The sequence below is a fragment of the Eutrigla gurnardus genome (assembly GCF_963514095.1).
Source record: "Eutrigla gurnardus genome assembly, chromosome: 6".
Lineage (NCBI taxonomy): Eukaryota > Metazoa > Chordata > Actinopteri > Perciformes > Triglidae > Eutrigla > Eutrigla gurnardus.
In genome coordinates, this window is record NC_139920.1 from 17,063,514 (window position 1) to 17,081,280 (window position 17,767).

The 17,767-nt window shown below is 41.3% G+C and overlaps 2 protein-coding genes across 3 annotated transcripts in view; both read left to right on the forward strand.

Annotated features, from left to right (window-relative positions):
* rabgap1l (RAB GTPase activating protein 1-like) overlaps positions 1 to 17,767 on the forward strand; it is a 98,319-nt gene that overhangs the window by 26,125 nt on the left and 54,427 nt on the right. For both annotated transcript variants that reach the window (XM_084012295.1, XM_084012296.1), the window contains exons 12-13: positions 811 to 904; positions 2,169 to 2,319. In XM_084012295.1, coding sequence (XP_083868421.1) covers positions 811 to 904; positions 2,169 to 2,319 — 245 coding nt within the window. The remainder of the gene's footprint in view (positions 1 to 810; positions 905 to 2,168; positions 2,320 to 17,767) is intronic.
* On the forward strand, positions 14,322 to 15,837 carry gpr52 (G protein-coupled receptor 52). Its single transcript, XM_084010967.1, has one exon. It carries the CDS (start codon positions 14,337 to 14,339, stop codon positions 15,453 to 15,455), a length of 1,119 nt encoding a protein of 372 aa, XP_083867093.1. The 5' UTR covers positions 14,322 to 14,336; the 3' UTR covers positions 15,456 to 15,837.

A 17,767-nucleotide genomic window follows, 5' to 3' on the forward strand; every position in this document is an offset into this window, starting at 1 on the left:
GAGGACAGAGGCAGCATCTTTGTGCTGGGCCTGAGCTATTTGAAAGGGCTCATCAAGCATTTATAAAGACCTGAAAAGCTCCTGCTGAGGCTGTAAGGTATAGGAGCAGCAGTGCATTGAGCATAGAGGCTGCATGTTCCAGAAGAAAATGTCTTTACTCATTATTTAATGCCAGGGCCTTTAGTAAGGGCTTCAGTGGGAGTGAATGATGGCGTTAAAACCTTTTTCAGGGCTGATGATGTTCTGACTCGTTGTTGAGAGACCTATAGCCATGCCCTGAGAAGTACATTGCCATTGTGTGTTTGTTCCAGTGTGCAGTCATCTTTGTGTGGGTATCGGTTCATCTCTTCAGCAGAAGAGCAGACCAGACGGTGAATTAGTGCTTCTTCGTCTAAACACAAGTGGTTTGCTGTGCTGATTGCCTCTTGTATGCCTCACAAGCCACCAGACAAAATAACAGTAATAATGCAAAGTGCAGGCATGGCGAAGGCACTCCTTCCTCCATTTGACTATGTTGCGTTCATTTTGACAGGTTTTACAGTTCAAAGATGCATATATTATATCATTAGAGGAGACTGATGGCTCTTGCATCAACTGTTTGGCACTCTGATGGAACACTCTCAGGTCCAAACCCGTGTGTCCCGTTGTCTGAGTGCTTAAGAGGAAGACAACACATTCAGTTTTTGACAACTTGTCAACAAAGGGTTGGTCTGGGAGCACTGTTTTGATATGGATACCTGAGACCAGGAATGATCCATTATGCTCTAAATATTTTAAAATATCTATCTCGTTGTGTCGTGTTTCATGCAGACAGCGACAGTGAGATCTCGAGTGGGACAGGAGACGTTTCCAAAGACTGTCCGGAGAAAATCCTAGAGTCCTGGGGAGGGATCCTCACCAGATGGTAAGGCTTTAAAACAGAAAATACACGTTACACAATGTGATCAATATTGTATTGGACCTAGCAGGTGCTTATTTATCTACATTAGATACATCTGAGGTATTAATGAGGGCAGAAATAATGTGTATAAGCATTGCCTGAGAAGATCTATGATTTATGCATGTAACTTGTGAATGAATCATGACAGGCAACTCCTCATAGAATACAGTGGGAAAAGGTGTTTCAACAAGAAAATGGAGCATAAATAGTGTAAATAAACCATGGGTGTCAATGCAATTGCGTCAAACATCAATTAACAAAATCACTGTGACACCAAACATTGATGCTGAAAGGCCCAACTTACCTTTTAAAGACGTTGATTCATAGCACAGGGCTGGGGTCATTTTAATTGTTTTATCATCCTATCAAAACAGTTCCCTTAAGATACAGCCACTGATTTATGAGCTGTAACACATACTGTCATTATTTTCACACTTTGTGTTTTTACAACAGCCAGCATTGATACATCCAGCTTTAGCTGTGGTGTGATTAACCGGATAAAATGTTTCTTCATTTGATTTCCCAGCCTGTTTTCGTGCTGTTGCATCAGCACAATGAAGTGAAGTAGCTTATCGGGAAATTGCTTTCATATGGCCTCAATAAATGCATTATGATGAGATTTCAAGCATCATTAGAACGAGCTGACGGTGTGTTTTCAAAACAGCAAGATATTTCCTCATGTGGGAGAACTCTTACAACACGACACACTACACTGTCTAATACACTATTGTCCTTGGTAGTGTAAATTATAATAATACGTAATATTATGTTAAAGTCATCTGTATGGTATATAATGAGATGGGTAGTACTGTGATTAATACTGTAGTTAATAATGCAATCAACCTGTATTTATCTGACCAGTGTACCCAATAATACTGAAGTTGAAACTGTAATATGAGGGTGTGTGAGGCAGTGAACCTGCTGTCTTTTTTTGGGATGCTCTCATTGTGAAATTGTGAAAAAATTAAATGCATTCTAGTCTTATTATACTTTAGTTAATAAGGACTTTTTTTATTAAAAAATATTCATGTTAGTGCAGCATAAAAACGTCATTGTGACAGGTCTGTAACCCTGCACTCGATTGATTTAGATTGTTTTTCAAACTGCCACTGCACAAAAAAACATTATCAAATCTGTCCAGCTGCACTTCACATTAATATTTAAAGTGGCTGAATTAAATTAAGTGAGATTATAAAATAATGAATTACCTGTTGGTCTTGTGTATCAGGCATGGGAACCTGTCCACTCGTCCGAAGGGTTTGCCCTCATTGGTTCGCAGTGGCATTCCTGAGCCACTCAGAGCTGAAGTCTGGCAGCTGCTGGCCGGTTGCCACGACAACCACGACCTGCTTGAGCACTACCGCATCCTCATCACTAAGGTAAGCACACACACACACACACACACACACACACACACACACACACACACACACACACACACACACACACACACACACACACACACACACACACAGACCATGGAGACACAAACACAAATGGCTTGTGTGCACTTCAATGTCCACAATTTTTTAAATGTTTATCCTGATCTCAGGGCTGTTGAAGTGTCAACAGACTGTTGTTGGTTCCCAGTGGATTTCATGTCTCGTCATTAGCTCACAAAATGTCTACTCGCCAATGTTGTCTCTCAGTATTCCATCAAAACTTAAGATATATAGTTCTTACTGGTACTTTGCTTCACAAGTCTCACTTGTTTTTCTTTGGCGATATGAATCTTTAGCATTGATTGATTATATAATGTCTCTATGATGAAAATAAAGTGGGAAATATTCTTCCATATTGTTCGTACCTTCGTATTTCCGAGAGTACCAACATCATTAACCGTACAGCTGTTCCTCTGAACCATGCGTTTGGTCGGAGAACACTCTCATTTAGCCGTGACATTTAAATGTACGCGGCGCTGTCTCGGGACTATTACAGCTCATGTCGGCCCTTTGGCCTCCCAGAGAGCGTGCAAGAACTTTTTGTCCTTTAGTATTTAACTGTTTGGTGATCAGTCTGCGTTCATATATTATAACCTAACTTGGTGCAGTTTGACTTTTTGGTCGATAAAGTTCAGAGAGTCATAGTTGCCTATCAATTTTTTCTGTTATTTGGTCATTAATTGTAATATTAACTGACATACTGTAACACAGTGATTGAACATCTGTACTACATACTATGGACCCATGGATAATTTACTTTTTTTTTCAGTTTTCTTCTTCTCCAGAATGATTCACAAATTGTGCAATGCTAAATCAAATTAACAATGTCATGCAAAATGCAAACACTCTAAATAATATATTATTAGTAACAGCTAGCAAGGAGATCAAAGTTGAGGTTAAAGGTTGAAGGTCAAAGCTTCAATTGTCAGAGAGCAGAGACAGAAAGATTTTTTCACTGACATAAATTTTGGATAATCGTGTAGAAAACTAAGAAAACGTTATGACCTTTTGATTCAGCCGAACTAAACAAGGCAGGTGTCACACTGTTAATGATTGTTATGAGTTACAATGCATGAGACTACAGCTTTATGTAACTTTCCCTAATGGAAGCACTTTTGAGTTATTGAGCTATTCATCATTGTGTAATCCAGAAAATATCTATTACTCTGCTTCATACATTTCACAGATTTATTATTAACACCTTAGTTTCATGTTACCGCTATGAATCTTTTTAGTTTCTCCAACTAAAGCTTGCATTGCTACGTTTGTTTTCCCTATAGTTATCATTTAAAGGAAAACTAAAGAAGAGAGAAAAAGAGAAGTAAAATGGGGAGAGGGAGGAATATGGACCCATAAATATGAGGTTGTAGTCACAGGGGAAGAATTGGAGTAGAGGAATGTGTGTAAATGTCAAGAGAGCTGGCAGATTTCTGTCTTTCCAGAGTCACATATCTTCAGTTGTCTTTCACCTACTGAGTACATTTTTCACTTTTACTTTCACAATCTTTATGTTTCCTTTACCATCTTTATTGGGACCATTTTTCTTTTGCCCCTGTGTCCCATTTCTCTATGTTAAAGCCCCCCACCCCCTCCTCCTCCTCCTCCTCCTCCTCCTCCTCCTCCTCCTTCTCTTTCCTTACATAAAACCAAGCTTCTGTAGTTCAGCTCATTTATTCTCATATTGGCTGGGCCATGCCCACGTCCTCTGTCTTGCTGGAGTAGTGATGGTATTGATAGGCGGGTGGCCGGGCTATTAATAGCTACACCAAATGAATGGAACTGAGGGAAGATGGAGGGGGGAGGGAAGAGAGGCAAATGACAGCAACGGTATGGGCGATGAGCTTAATAATGTCTGTTGTCCGGGCTCAGTGACAACGTTAATGCTGATTAAATTTAAAATAATTGGACTGTCATCCTTGTGGAAGGAGTGTTGGTATCGTAAATCTTTTCAGGTGTTTTGTAGTGACTCATAGCCAATGGATGTTAAGCCATGTGTGGTTTCTAGTTCTAAACCTACATCACCAAAACAGAAATCTGTTTTATTTATCGAACTTGGTCTTGATTGTATTTGTGTTTTTTCAGTTTCAGTCATTATGTGCATAACACTGGCAGCTATTTCCTATTGCTGCTCCCTCTCTCATTGTCCATCCATCCAGGGTTTATCTTTATGAAGCTAAAAAAAATTGTTTAGATAGAAAAAGGTTTCATGATTCCTATGAAATCTATTTTAGTTTTTTAGTTTCTCCAAGTAAGGACAAGCCTTTAAATGTTTGTATTTTGCATTTACATTACAATTGTTCTCTGTGACTTTTAATATGATTCAGATTCATAATTTCTGTCACCCTATGTGACATACTTTTGACGTTCAACCAAGTGGGAGCACAGGTAGCCTCAGAATATGGATGTCTTGACAAAGAAAGACGTTTAATGTCCTTAAAATTAAAGCATCAGCCAAATATTCCTATTACAAATGTATTGAGTTGTGAGCATAGTGTATGCATGCCTGTGCTGTTACTATGACGTCCATGTTATAATAACAGGAAAATATTTTCTACTTTTATTTAAAAGTTTAAAGACACAAATGTGATTCAATCATTTGTAAATTAAAGTATGGGCATTACTTTTGTTGTTGTTGTTGTTCATGTTCTGTGTTCAACTATTATAGGTGCACACTTGTAGACCTTCAGTGTAATAATGGTTAGGCATTGGCGTACACTCTAGTTTATAAGATAAATGAACTGCCACCAAATCATAGTTTACCGTTATTTAGACTCTGACTCATTTAGATTTAGATGGATGGAGGGTTGTTTTTTTTTTTCATGGTGATACCTTAAGACAATGACTGCCTTCTCATAATGTGCAGAGTGCAAGCTGGTGAAGGATTTTACAGTAGTTTATTTAATTCTTATCTGTGGAGATGGAGAGGTTAAAAACAACTCACGTATCAGGTTGCGAGCCTTCAAATGATCTTGTCACTCCTCGAAGAATCCGTTCCCAAGGTGAGAACCAGTGGGTTAGACTAGCTCACTGAGCATTTAGCAGCATGTGGCCCGTGGCCGGCTAGCTTGATATCATAGATTGCAAGTGTCATGTCCAGTGTTGTTGTACTGCTCTCATTTACAATCATCACACACACAAATACACACTCTGTCTCTCTCTTTCTCACACACACACACACACACACACACACACACACACACACACACACACACACACACACACACACACACACACACACACACACACACACCATGGCTTCAGCTGAGACATTCCCAAATACCCTCTTTCTCGGCTGGCACAGCTCTGTGTTCGGGTCGGGGTTGGGGGGGTGCTAGTGACATTTGGACAACCTTTTCGTCTCCCTAGAGCAGAACAAGCCCAAGGTGTGCTGCCGCGCTTGAACCCGCAACTTAAAAAAAGCCCAGCCAGATATTTCCACACCTGCCTTTCCAAAGACCAATCTCACTCACAGCACAGCCAGTGTGTTAACAGAGGTCAGCATCTCTCCACAGGTTCGATGGCGGTCATCAGAGACCTGGAACAGCAGGCCATAAGAAGCCTTATACTATATGAAACTGAAGGTCATCCAAGGAGATTATTTCTCCAAGGGAATTTATTTATTTTTAGCAAAAGCATTATTGCAATGCATATGTTTCTGTCCAGTTAGATGAATAGGCACTCGGTCAAATGTGGCCTTCAGTTGATAAATTGAATTGAAAACCATGTTTCGACGCAAATCCTTGTTGTCATGGTTCAGTTTCAGAATACCAACCCTACGTACAACCTATGCTTATTTGGACACATCTTCACCTCAGTATGATTATGTTTGATAGAGAAATGCTATTTCAAGCTATAATGATAAGAGTTCGGTAAAAGTTTTAAAAGGTTAAAAATATGGTCTACATTCTGAAAATCAGTTGAGCCTCTGAGACAGATTTAAGAATAGCATCTCTCCCTCCCCCAACCAAACCCCTCCCTTCAGTGTTCCACGATTGGACGAGGTAGGAGTGGGAGGGGACGAGGATCAGGGGAGACGAGGGGATTGGATGGAGGGTACGAGCCAATGGGAGCCTTACGGAGCAATAGCTCCCATTGGTCAATTTCTATGCAGGCCTACGGCTTATAGACGGAATGGATTTTTTTTATTATTCCAAATCGTAGACCACAGCTTTAACTTTTATTGCTGTGAGCATTTTATGTATCTACCGTTTTCTATTTCTTTTCTGAACTTTGCCGGAATTCCCACCCATAACTGCAACCCTGTTGAGTTTAATTCTTTACAAAGCATATGACGAAATCAAAGAGACCAGGGCTGTGAAGTGCTTCGCATTTTTTTTTTTATGTTGAATCATGTCGAGGCCAGGCACCAGCTTAGAAATGACATTTAACGTCTGTGTACAATCAAAGGTAGCATCAGCCATGTAGCCGGTTTGGAAAAATACTACACCCACGCCTGATAACCCACATACAGATACATGGAGTACAATGTACATAAGCTAGGGTGCCATGGTAACTGCGAGGGTCTATGGGCTTCTCTCTGCTTGAAGTTGTGTCCATGTGTTTCATTTTGTCCTTTTCTCTTAACTCAGGTTATTAAGTACTTGATATTTGGATAATTGGAAACTGGGTAGATGGCTGGCTACTTATGAATACACACTCCCAAATTTCACCTCTTACTTTCTCAACCTTCTGGCAATCACTGAATTCACTATAATACAGTATGTGTACACAGGCGAGTAATGGTTTTAATTTTGAATAAAAAGCAGACGGCTTTACCATCTAGTGATCTGGAGAGGTGGTTGAGTATGAGAGCGTAAAGCATACTGGTAATCTATGACGGCATATTAGGGCGAAGGTAGGTCAAATAAAACTTGAATATTCTCTGAGATTAGAAAGTCATAAATGCAAGGTTTTCTTAGTTTTGCAAACATTGACATTTTACTGATGCAAGGTTTTCACTCCTAGCTGAAAATACATTATGCATGCATGCATGCACAGGCACACATCATGCACATACATAAACATAATTCCTGTAGCTTAGTTGTGCCCTGCCACTAGTTTGAGTTCTCCCACCATTCATGGGTGAAAAGAAAATCCCTTTTGAGGAAAGTCTTGTCAATCACAGCCTCGCACACAAAGACATGCGCGCACACACATACTCCCCACTAGCCCATCCTGCTTCATAGTATCTGTAGGGACCATCTGCACCGTATGGCCACGACACAGCCAAGCAACACCACTTCCATTCTCCCCTCCTTACAATATGGGTCTATTCACAGCAACCCTCCCATCCTGACTCTGTGTGTGTCTCCATAATTCAGCCCTCCAGCTCCCATTCAAATATCCATAGCAGGAACCCAGTAGGCACTACAAAAGGACACACTGCCTGTCTCCCACAGCGTCAGGAAATTCTATATCTGGAAAAGAAAGGGGTTATGAGTATTTATGGAACACATGTATGTATGTACTGTATGTTCATTTCTCACTAAGTGAAATTTCTTCTTTCTGTGAAATGAACATGTAACGCGGAAGGTGTGATAAAATAATTTAATAAGTAAAGGTGTTGTATGTGTGTGTGTTAGCATAGCCTCCTAGCCATGCTTACACTGGCATGACTGCTACGATTAAGGAGATCCAGCCTCCAGCGTTTTCTCTGCTTACAACACTTCTGTGTCTCAGTTCTCATACAGACTGTAGCCTGACAGCGAGAGTAGTGCTCTTCTTCCTCCTCTTCTTCACTTCGGAGTCAAACTAGCTTTTGTCTTGAGTACTTCTTCGACAGGATTTGTCCAGAAAGGGATAAAAAGGAAGGAAGAAAAAGGTCAAACAAGAGTTATACAGCATAATCAATAACGTAGTGTTGCATTCCCCAGAACATACAGTACAGTGATGACACATACATAACACAGGCCATTAACAGACAGAAAAGTATTGCTAGCGGTGTTAAAAATACAAATACAAAATGCTACCATGACCTGTATGTTATACAATGGCATTTATTAGACAAATAACTATTTATTTTACTTTGACAAAAATAAAAATTTCAAGTAAATGCACGAAGACTTATTGTTTCCTTACATCCTGACCTACATGGTGCAAGGAAAATAGGTGCTACAGAGTATGTTAACCTGGGCGGTCAGACTGGACTTCACTGCCATGTGGTGTGGGGCGAGATGAAGATGATGGATGGAGATTTCAGTGGGCAGCCTCTCTGTCTTTGACCTTTAGCTGTTCTTTACCATTAACTGCAGCAATCCCAGTCAATGCAGTATACATTGTGACATTGTGCTTGAGGTGAATATGGTATATTGATAAAGATATTAAGGGTGTTCCACTTACATGTTTGTCATGTGATAATAATAGCTGCTTCTTTGTTTCTGTCAACTATGCACAGTGCTCATGTTTTGCATGCTGATCTGTGATGTAATATTTTTAATTGTCACAGTATCTGAATGGAAACCAGCATTTTATTTTTTTACTGTCAATCTTTGACATCTTATTTTCCAATACAGTTTTTAATACTTAAGCAAATTATGCTGCACTCAAACCAGTGACTTCCCATGGTGTCAGTGCTTTGGATTCTTCTTATACTTAAGTGGCCTCAAACTGGGAACCGAATCCAGAAAAAGCTTGGCCACTGTTGATAAATATAAATACCGGCTTCTGCCTGCTAAGCTGGTTTAGTGTTGGTCCGCTGATGGTGCTCGCTGAATGTTTGTATCCAGGCAGTGAACCAGCTCTAATCTGCCCCAACAACCACCTATCCCTCCATATCCCAACCCCCAGACTCTTGGACAAGAGAGTTGTCAGGGATCAGAGGTGCAGAATCCACTGCTTTTAGATTTGAAAAGCAAATTAAATGAACTGAAATGCCATGACAACCGATCTCAAAAACAACTTCTGAAGGACCAACGTTCATACAGGGAAAGAAAAGAATTAGTAAGGTTTTTTTTCATTGTTATCATTATGCAATATTGATACTGAGTCGATGGAGGGTCCCGGGACAGAGGATGTTGTATTCTGTACAGATTCAATTGATTTGAATTAATTAAATATAAATCAAGAATTACTTTGTGTTGCTAATCATAAAACATAAGGCCTCAGCCAAACACAAAATACAAAAAAATAGTCTGTATCCTCAGCACCCCTGGTTGTGTTGGGAATACGGTAATATCGACCAAAGAGCTGGTAGTCAGCGAAAAAACATAGCTTGACTGACGTAAACAAAACACAGGAGGAAATGAAAAGCACTGAAGGTCCGCATCTCCCCTTCCAAGAATATTTGTTATTCTTGCATCTTGTGATTTCACGCCAGGACCAGTAATTTAATTTGCTTTAAAAGAAATTAGGTGATAAATACTGGAGGCACTTCAGACACCATTTGGCTAACATCAGAAGCAGTTGCATAAAAGTAAGCATTGATGTCACAATATGTACAGAACATTCACTGGTCATTTATATCATAGAATAATGACTCATGATAACATCTACATAATATCTCTGACTGCTTCGCATATTTACTGCAGTTATCTGACTGTGCAGCACGTACTCGTCTTGAAGTAGCAACGACGATTACCCTTTTTTTTTATCTGTTTCTCTGTAAGATTCAATCCAGGAACTTCTGCATGAATTGTACATGACATTATAATATAATCTGACCAATTCTTACAATAATGAGTACTCTAAGTGTTTACATGGCCACCAGGCTCTGTCATAACCTTTCTGGATTGTTTAAACAGCATCTAAAGGCTCATTTCTGCAGACAGACCTTGGATTTTTTGTTGTGTGTGTGTGTTGGTATTTGTTTTTGCTTTTATTGATTGAGCGCTATGTGATGCTTGCTCTAGAAAGGTGCTGCATGTATAAACTTTACTCACTGAACTACTTCCCATGCCCTTGTAAAATGTCCTTGAACCAAATGATGAAACCCCTAATTATGTTGCTGTGGAAAAGCCTATCAGCTAAACACCCTTCATGTCCATGTAAACGCTCTGCTTATGCCAACAAATTGCTGTTGAGACTGTTACAGCAGGAGCCCAGGGGTGGAGGAGGGTGGGATGCTGGGAAGTAGTGAAAGGTGAAGCAGCCTCCACCTTTGTTTCCAAGTGGCCCCGCTGGCTTTGTTTTGGAGCAGAATGAATTATTAACGGTGGCCTTCTGGTCGTGTTTTTCATCAGTGTCCACCTCCAAAGGTAAAGAGAACAGTGCTGAGAGATCTCCATTGACTGGCTCCTTCCACGACTGTCTACGTTTTTTATAGGTCTTCACTTTGTCTGTCTTTATTTTTAGTTTTCCTTTCTTTCTGGCCCCGCTCTTTGTTTTTCCATCACACTGTTTTGTTGAATGACCAAACTAACACAGGTGCTGTAGAATATCTGCTCTCCATTACAAGAATCATCCTTCATTAGTCATCAGACAACAAACCTTAAGCATGTCATCATATGCACTTTGTCCGTGTCGTGCACTTTCACTACCTGACTTCACAACTTTTAACTCACAATACATTATGGTCTTATAACTGACCACTGTAACCTGTTGTTTTGTGTGTTTTTTAGTCAGGTTGTGAACCGTTGCCTGATTTGATTAGATTTTTAGTTGTTGAACCGTGACCTGAGTCAGTAATGGCTTGCCAATATAGTAATCATTATAATTACATGTGCTATAATGTTAGGCAATACTTAATAATTTTTCTTAGGCAATATCTATTCTTTTTTAGGTAATAACTCTTCTGCAAAGTGACACGGACAGCAAATGTTTGATTAAATTAATGTATTATTGTAGACAAACAACATCTTTTCACCAAGATGCAACAAGCCACTCTCTTTCAGTTAGATTCCAGTGGCTACTGCCTCCACATTTAAGGTCAACGAGTCTATGGAAGGCTTTTCATTGGCTTGAATGCTCTGTCATAAACAGGTGTGTTAAAGGATTGGACTGGCTGCATGCCACCTTTTTTCCTGTAATATTCTCACATTGTGTCTTCCTCAAGGACACTCAGTCAGGCGGTTGTCTGTGAACGGCTCTTCTTCTGGAAGGCACATTCCCTTGTTGTTGGTATGCAGATAACACATTTGGTTTTGCTCGGATGATTTGATATTTGACGTTCTGTGTGAATTTGACGAAGCACTTTTATACAATTTTGTTTTGTCAAATTAGACACATGGTTGAATAGCATCATTTGCTCATTTGTCCATCTGCAGTATAGGTTGACAGGATGTCCATATTTTTTTCATTCTTGTCATGTTTGCTCCTTTCAAACATTCCTTTTTTTCCAAATAATCCAACCACTTTACTCTTCCTGGAAGAGACCAGGTGCAGCGTTGTTTTTTCAAAGTAGCCATTTTCCATCCAACTTGCAGCCAGCCACTCATCAATGACGCCACTGGCTCTAATGGCTAAAAAACAAACAAACAAAAAAAAATAGTAGTGCTGTAGGAAAGATGCTCTAAATTTTCTTTTTGTAAGATTTGCTGCATGGCCAAAATGCTTGACTGTTTCTTTCCATTTTGCTCTTATGCTTAGCAAATGTACTGCCACTTGATCCTCTATCATCTGCCAGCCAAAGGATGCTCCCAACTAGTCTGGAGCCTGGCTAGTGAAGGGAAAGGGCTAATTTTGTGGAGGTTGAATATCACCCTGCATTCATGATCATGACATTCTGATGCATTGTCTTTTATAATGAGAAATGTATACTTTGCTTTGATATTTCTTTTCAATGATGTTGGTTGTTTTTATGTATGAATTGAACAGACCTGGATACTGCTGGGGCTGGGCAGAAGTATGGAGAAGGGAGGTTGAGTGGAAAAAGTGGGACAGAAACAGGAAAGGAAAGAAAAGGAGGGGGGTTTTAGTTAATAGAAAACCGACTGTGAGAGATAAGTAAAATGTAAATAGGAAATGTATCCAAATTTACCTCTGGGAGAAAGCCAGTGTGAGAGACAGAATAATATGGCAGGGAGCCTCAGGTGCAGCTGGAATGGGAGGAGGCAGGGCAGTGAGCGAGAAGCTGAGAGAGAGAGGGAGAAAGAGGGAGGGTTCGTGTGTGTGTGGAAAGAGAGAGAGGTTGAGTGTGCAAGCTAGAGAGATTGTGTGGAGAGGGAGGGAGGGAAGTGTAAGCCAGTCACAGCATCTCTCCTTCTCACTGCACCAGGGCTGAGGGACTCTTCGTCCCCTCGCTTCCCTCGCTGCAGATTTAACTCATTTCCATCAGCGCAGTCATCTTTTTTTTTTTTCCTCCTTCTTGCTTTTTACGTACTGCTTTTGACAGATGCATTGCATTCATCTCTTTCTGCCTGCCAGGATCTAAGGATTTATTTGTCAAAAAAAAAAGCACGGGTTGTCCGGTTTACCAGAATTAAAAGGGGGACGTTTGCTTGAAACTGGGACTCGGACTGGGACTTGCTTTTTTTTTTTTAACTGCTAGAGTGGATTCCCTTTTGTTGTGCCGCCAGTGTTTTGTTCAGGGCGACAGACATACTGAAAGAGGAGTTGTAGGACCCAATACCTTTACAACTAAAAAGAGCGGGTACGTCAAAGGACTAAGCAAGTTCTAAAATCTATGGTTGCATTAAGCACTTGAAGGTGCTAAGCCTCTCCTGCCAATGCTTCAGAATGTCACCGCAAAATACTAGTAACACATTCATGGGATAAATGGGTGGATTGCCGATTGATCCCCACACCCCTCGCTGCAAGTGTCTGCCACAGGATTGCTGAGGAGTCGAAGAGAGAGGAGCGCTGAGCTATTCAGCTGGCCTCTCACTGCTCCAGGAGAGTCCTTCCACCTGCCTGCATGGGAGTCTTACATTCAACACTTTCATCAGCTACTGGACTTTTGTATTTGTTTGTCTTTTGTGACTTGCAGTCCAGAACACTGAGAGGCAAGTTTGCACATTTGGATTTTACACCTAACATCACTCCAGTGGCAAAAGTCATCCAGACGTATTGCAGCGCTTGGCTTTTACCTCATTCTGCCTAGGGATGCCTTGTAAACACATTTCCCCCCCCAGCGCTGTGTGTGCCGAGAGAGCTGTGACATTATCTCCTGCGGAGATCCCCATGTTGTTCTAGCCTGTGTCTGTGTTTTGATTCAGACAATAGCTGGGCATGCATGGGCTCCAGACACTGACCAGAGGACCACCAAAATAAGGGAAGCCTGCTGTTACATCGTAAACACCCTCGCACCCATGTCACAGAGAAACTTTGGATTTAATTGAAGGGTTGTTTTTCCAGACTTTGGTATACACCGAAAGAGACTCCTAAGACCTTTTTCCCCCTTAGCAATGACTGCCTAAAATCTACATTTTTAAAGGTAACTGCACTCAGTAAATGTGAAAAGTGAAATAGGAGCTGTACGCTGCTTACTTTCCTGAGAGGAACTGTCAAGAGTGGAGCGTTGTACTTTTCTCAGTGCTTTAAATTCTTCATACGGAGTCCTCCCTTACATCTTCTGTGCTCTCTGCCCTTGTGCGGACAGCTTATGCCCTCAGCCTCCTGGTGGCAACCCTTATTAGGAACAGGAGATGAGGGCACGGACTGGCAGGCAAAGCAGCAGGGAAACTCGCCGTTGGAATAGATGCTGGCCCAGGCAGTAATGCTACCCTGCTACCCTGGTTTACGGAAGCAATACAGTTTTTTTCCCCTCTTGACTGTTACCCACTCACTACTTTCACTTACCATGAGTGATTGGAAAAGGAGAGCTAAACGGGTTGTCCTACCCTCCCAGAGGCGGTATTGATTTTCCTCCAGTAAGTGTTCATTTGATTGAGACCCAGCTATGTGAGGGTAAGGTGAAACGGAGAGTGAGTGTGTTAGAGAGAGTATTGAGCTCGGTTAACGGGAGAAGGCTGGAGACACCTGGTGTGGAGGGGTGGGGGCAGACAGTTCTCCAGTTTCAAGCCAGCTGCCTTATGGATGACACACTACAAACCTGACCCACCTGGACAGCACCCAGAACAATGAACCAGTCTGAACTAACAATGGACCCGGTGCTCACTGCCAACAGCAGTCATAGAGACTTCTTTCCTGGCAGGGCCACCAACCACTCTTGTCCCTTGGGCTGGGGCCTTAACGAAGGCCTAGAGGCTTGCGTCCTGGAGACAGCTGTCATTGTACTTTTGACAGTGCTTATTATTACAGGGAACCTGACGGTGATCTTTGTGTTCCACTGTGCCCCTCTACTACACCACTACACCACCAGCTACTTCATCCAGACCATGGCCTATGCTGACCTGCTGGTTGGTCTAAGCTGCCTGGTGCCCACCCTGTCTCTGCTCCACTACCCGGCAGGTGTCCAGGAGCCCATCACATGCCAGGTCTTCAGCTACGTCATATCTGTTTTAAAGAGCGTTTCAATGGCCTGCTTGGCTTGCATCAGTGTGGACCGCTACCTGGCCATTACGAAACCGCTGTCCTACAACCAGTTGGTGACACCATGCCGATTACGAGGCTGCATCACTCTCATCTGGGTCTACTCTAGCCTGGTTTTCTTGCCCTCCTTCTTTGGGTGGGGTAAGCCAGGCTATCATGGGGACATTTTTGAGTGGTGCGCTCACTCATGGCCAACCTCTGCCCTCTTTACAGGCTTTGTGGTGTGTTTGCTCTATGCGCCTGCTGCACTTGTGGTTTGTTTTACCTATTACCATATCTTTCGTATTTGTCAGCAACACAACAGGGAGATCAGTGAGCGGCGGGCACGTTTCCCAAGCCAGGAGATGGAGGCTGGTGAGGGAGGTGGAGGTGGGCATCATGGAGGGCATGGACCAGATCGGCGCTATGCGATGGTGCTGTTCCGCATCACCAGCGTTTTCTATATGCTTTGGCTGCCCTACATAATCTACTTCCTGCTAGAGAGCTCCCATGTGCTGGATAGCCCTGCCCTCTCCTTCATTACCACCTGGTTGGCCATTAGCAACAGCTTTTGCAACTGTGTCATCTACAGCCTGTCTAATAGTGTGTTCCGCCTGGGTATGCGCAGACTCTCTCAGACGATTTGCTCCTTCAGCCACTGTGCAGCCGACGACAGAGACTTTGGGGAGCCGAAACCTAGAAAGCGGGCAAACTCATGCTCCATTTGAATGAGCTAAGCAGCTAGTTAACTTTCAATAACATTGGCAGGGCTTAACCAAACAGAAAACAATTTCTGTCGTATCAGCCTGTCGCTGACACCAGTGACATTGCCTTGGTCACAATAAACTATGGTTTATTGCATTACAAGCTTTTCAAGGAGATGGGTGCGGTGTCTAAACAGAGAGATTTAATGAGATGGTCACTCTCTGATGGCTTTTATTCTGTGGTACGTGGCTTGGCTGTGGATCGTGTAGAAAGTAGTTTCCATGGCTTTCTTAGCCTTTACATCTCACTGTATGTCACCAGCCAGGCCAGACTTAGTGAGAAGACAAAACTGTAAGCTCACAGAGATTCACAAATATCTCTTCAGACGTTAAATGTATCCACACTATTCATGCCTGTTACATTATCTTAGTAGTTGTGAATCGGATGTACTTTCTATTCAATGTCTCTGCAGTATTTGTCATTAGGAGAGACTAGACAACCCTGATTTGTGCACATACATCTGTTTAAAGGTTGTAAATGGATATTAGACTTTCTAACTGTATAAACACACATGGTGACAATGATGACGGCCATTATGCTGCTGAAAAATAACAGATGGCGTATGGCCTTGTCTGTTTTGTAGAGGAAAGTGTGCACTCCATTTATGCAGAATATTTTGTGTTGCGTTTGTAAACATGATATGTGCAGGTGCACAGGAGAGAGATGCAAAAAAGTCATGATGTACTGGTCAGGTTTTTTGACACATTCAAGTTTTTCTTTATTACTATAAGAGTGATGGGCCAATTGCCGATCTGACAGTTGGTTCAAATGTTATTTGCTCTTAGAAATCTTAAATTGTAAACTCCAAAATAGCAATGTTATAGGTAGTTCATCAAAATGTACTCCTACATCACAGCATTAGATGAAATGTGGTAAAATATCTTAACTTTTAAAATGAGTGTTGAACCCTTTAAATCAAATCAAATCCCTAAAGCAAAAGTTTTTACTTGACACTGTTACCAATCAATGCTATATACTGTCAAATGTTCAACACATTTACACATTGTCTACTGCTGTAGTGTGACCTGTTTCAGATTTTCCAAGGATGACATGTTTTTGTTTACCAATTTAGATATTAGCTGATTATGGTTGGTCACCAATTGATTGGCAAAAGCAAAACATGTCCAGTATGTCTATAAACTCATGTTGGCAGCTGATAACTACCCAGCACACTGTTTTTTCCCCTTACATTTATGAAATAGCCCATCAGTGCCAGCATTCCCACCATTGGTGTGGCATTCCTGATATGGCTGTGTTATGAGTATTCTGCTCACAGTTTGATGCATGAATGCCCACTACAGCCATTTCTAACCAGCAAATAAATATTACATCCCCTCATGTATATGTAGGGACATGTATACTGGATAGTGATCAAACGGCAGAATTGGCCAAATGAAACAGCATAATCTAACTGAATTTCACGTCATTATTTATAATGTGAAATTTTTAGTTTATAAACAGAATTATATAATTGAGCTGAGGATATTATTATATATATTTTAGATGCACCTCTTGGTTGTTGCTTTCAATCTACTCACAAACTTCCATGAATCAGTTATAGGTAAGAAAAGTGATAGCGACAGTGTACCTGAATATGTACGGTGGCTTTGGGTGCTTAGTATCAGTGACACATTTATCTTGTTAAAGATGATAGTGGGTTTTATTTCCCAGCAGCAGTGGACATGGGCCAAGGTTAATGTGATCTGATCTGTCTGGAGGTTGCTTTGAGGTTTTAACTTAAGTGATCTAGAATTAATTATCCTCAGCTTATCTTCTGGCAGTTTGTTAAACTACTGGCGAGACAATCCTCATTACTTTTAATTTGTCCCAGTCTCTTTTAGCTCTACCGATTCAGTTGCTGATTTAATAAAAAATAACAATAACAATAATAAAAAAGTTACTGCCCTCAAACTGCGGGGTTTTGTGAATGACCATATTATTGAGTGTTCACTTCCCACAGGGTCAAACCTAACTATATAATTTTTCATGTCTGTGCCCATGCAACAGATGGCTCAGCTGGGAAGGGCAGAATGTAGGTGTTAGAAATGGATCCCTAATGAATAGTGTGAGTGGGCTTCTTATTGGAGATGGGTAGTTTACTGTATTCTGATTTTTAAAAAAAAGAGAAAAAAAAGAATTGTACTTTTACTGTGCACATTCCAGCTTAGGTAAAATCTAAAGACTGTTCCCCAATCTGGGGCTTTTGATATACAAAAATGCAGTTGATCTGTTTTAAAGCAACTCACAAACCGCCACTGTTATAACTCTCAGCATT

Bases quoted from the DNA above. Each gene is read 5' to 3' on its own strand.
- gpr52 (XM_084010967.1), top strand. From the start codon at position 14,337: ATGAACCAGTCTGAACTAACAATGGACCCGGTGCTCACTGCCAACAGC.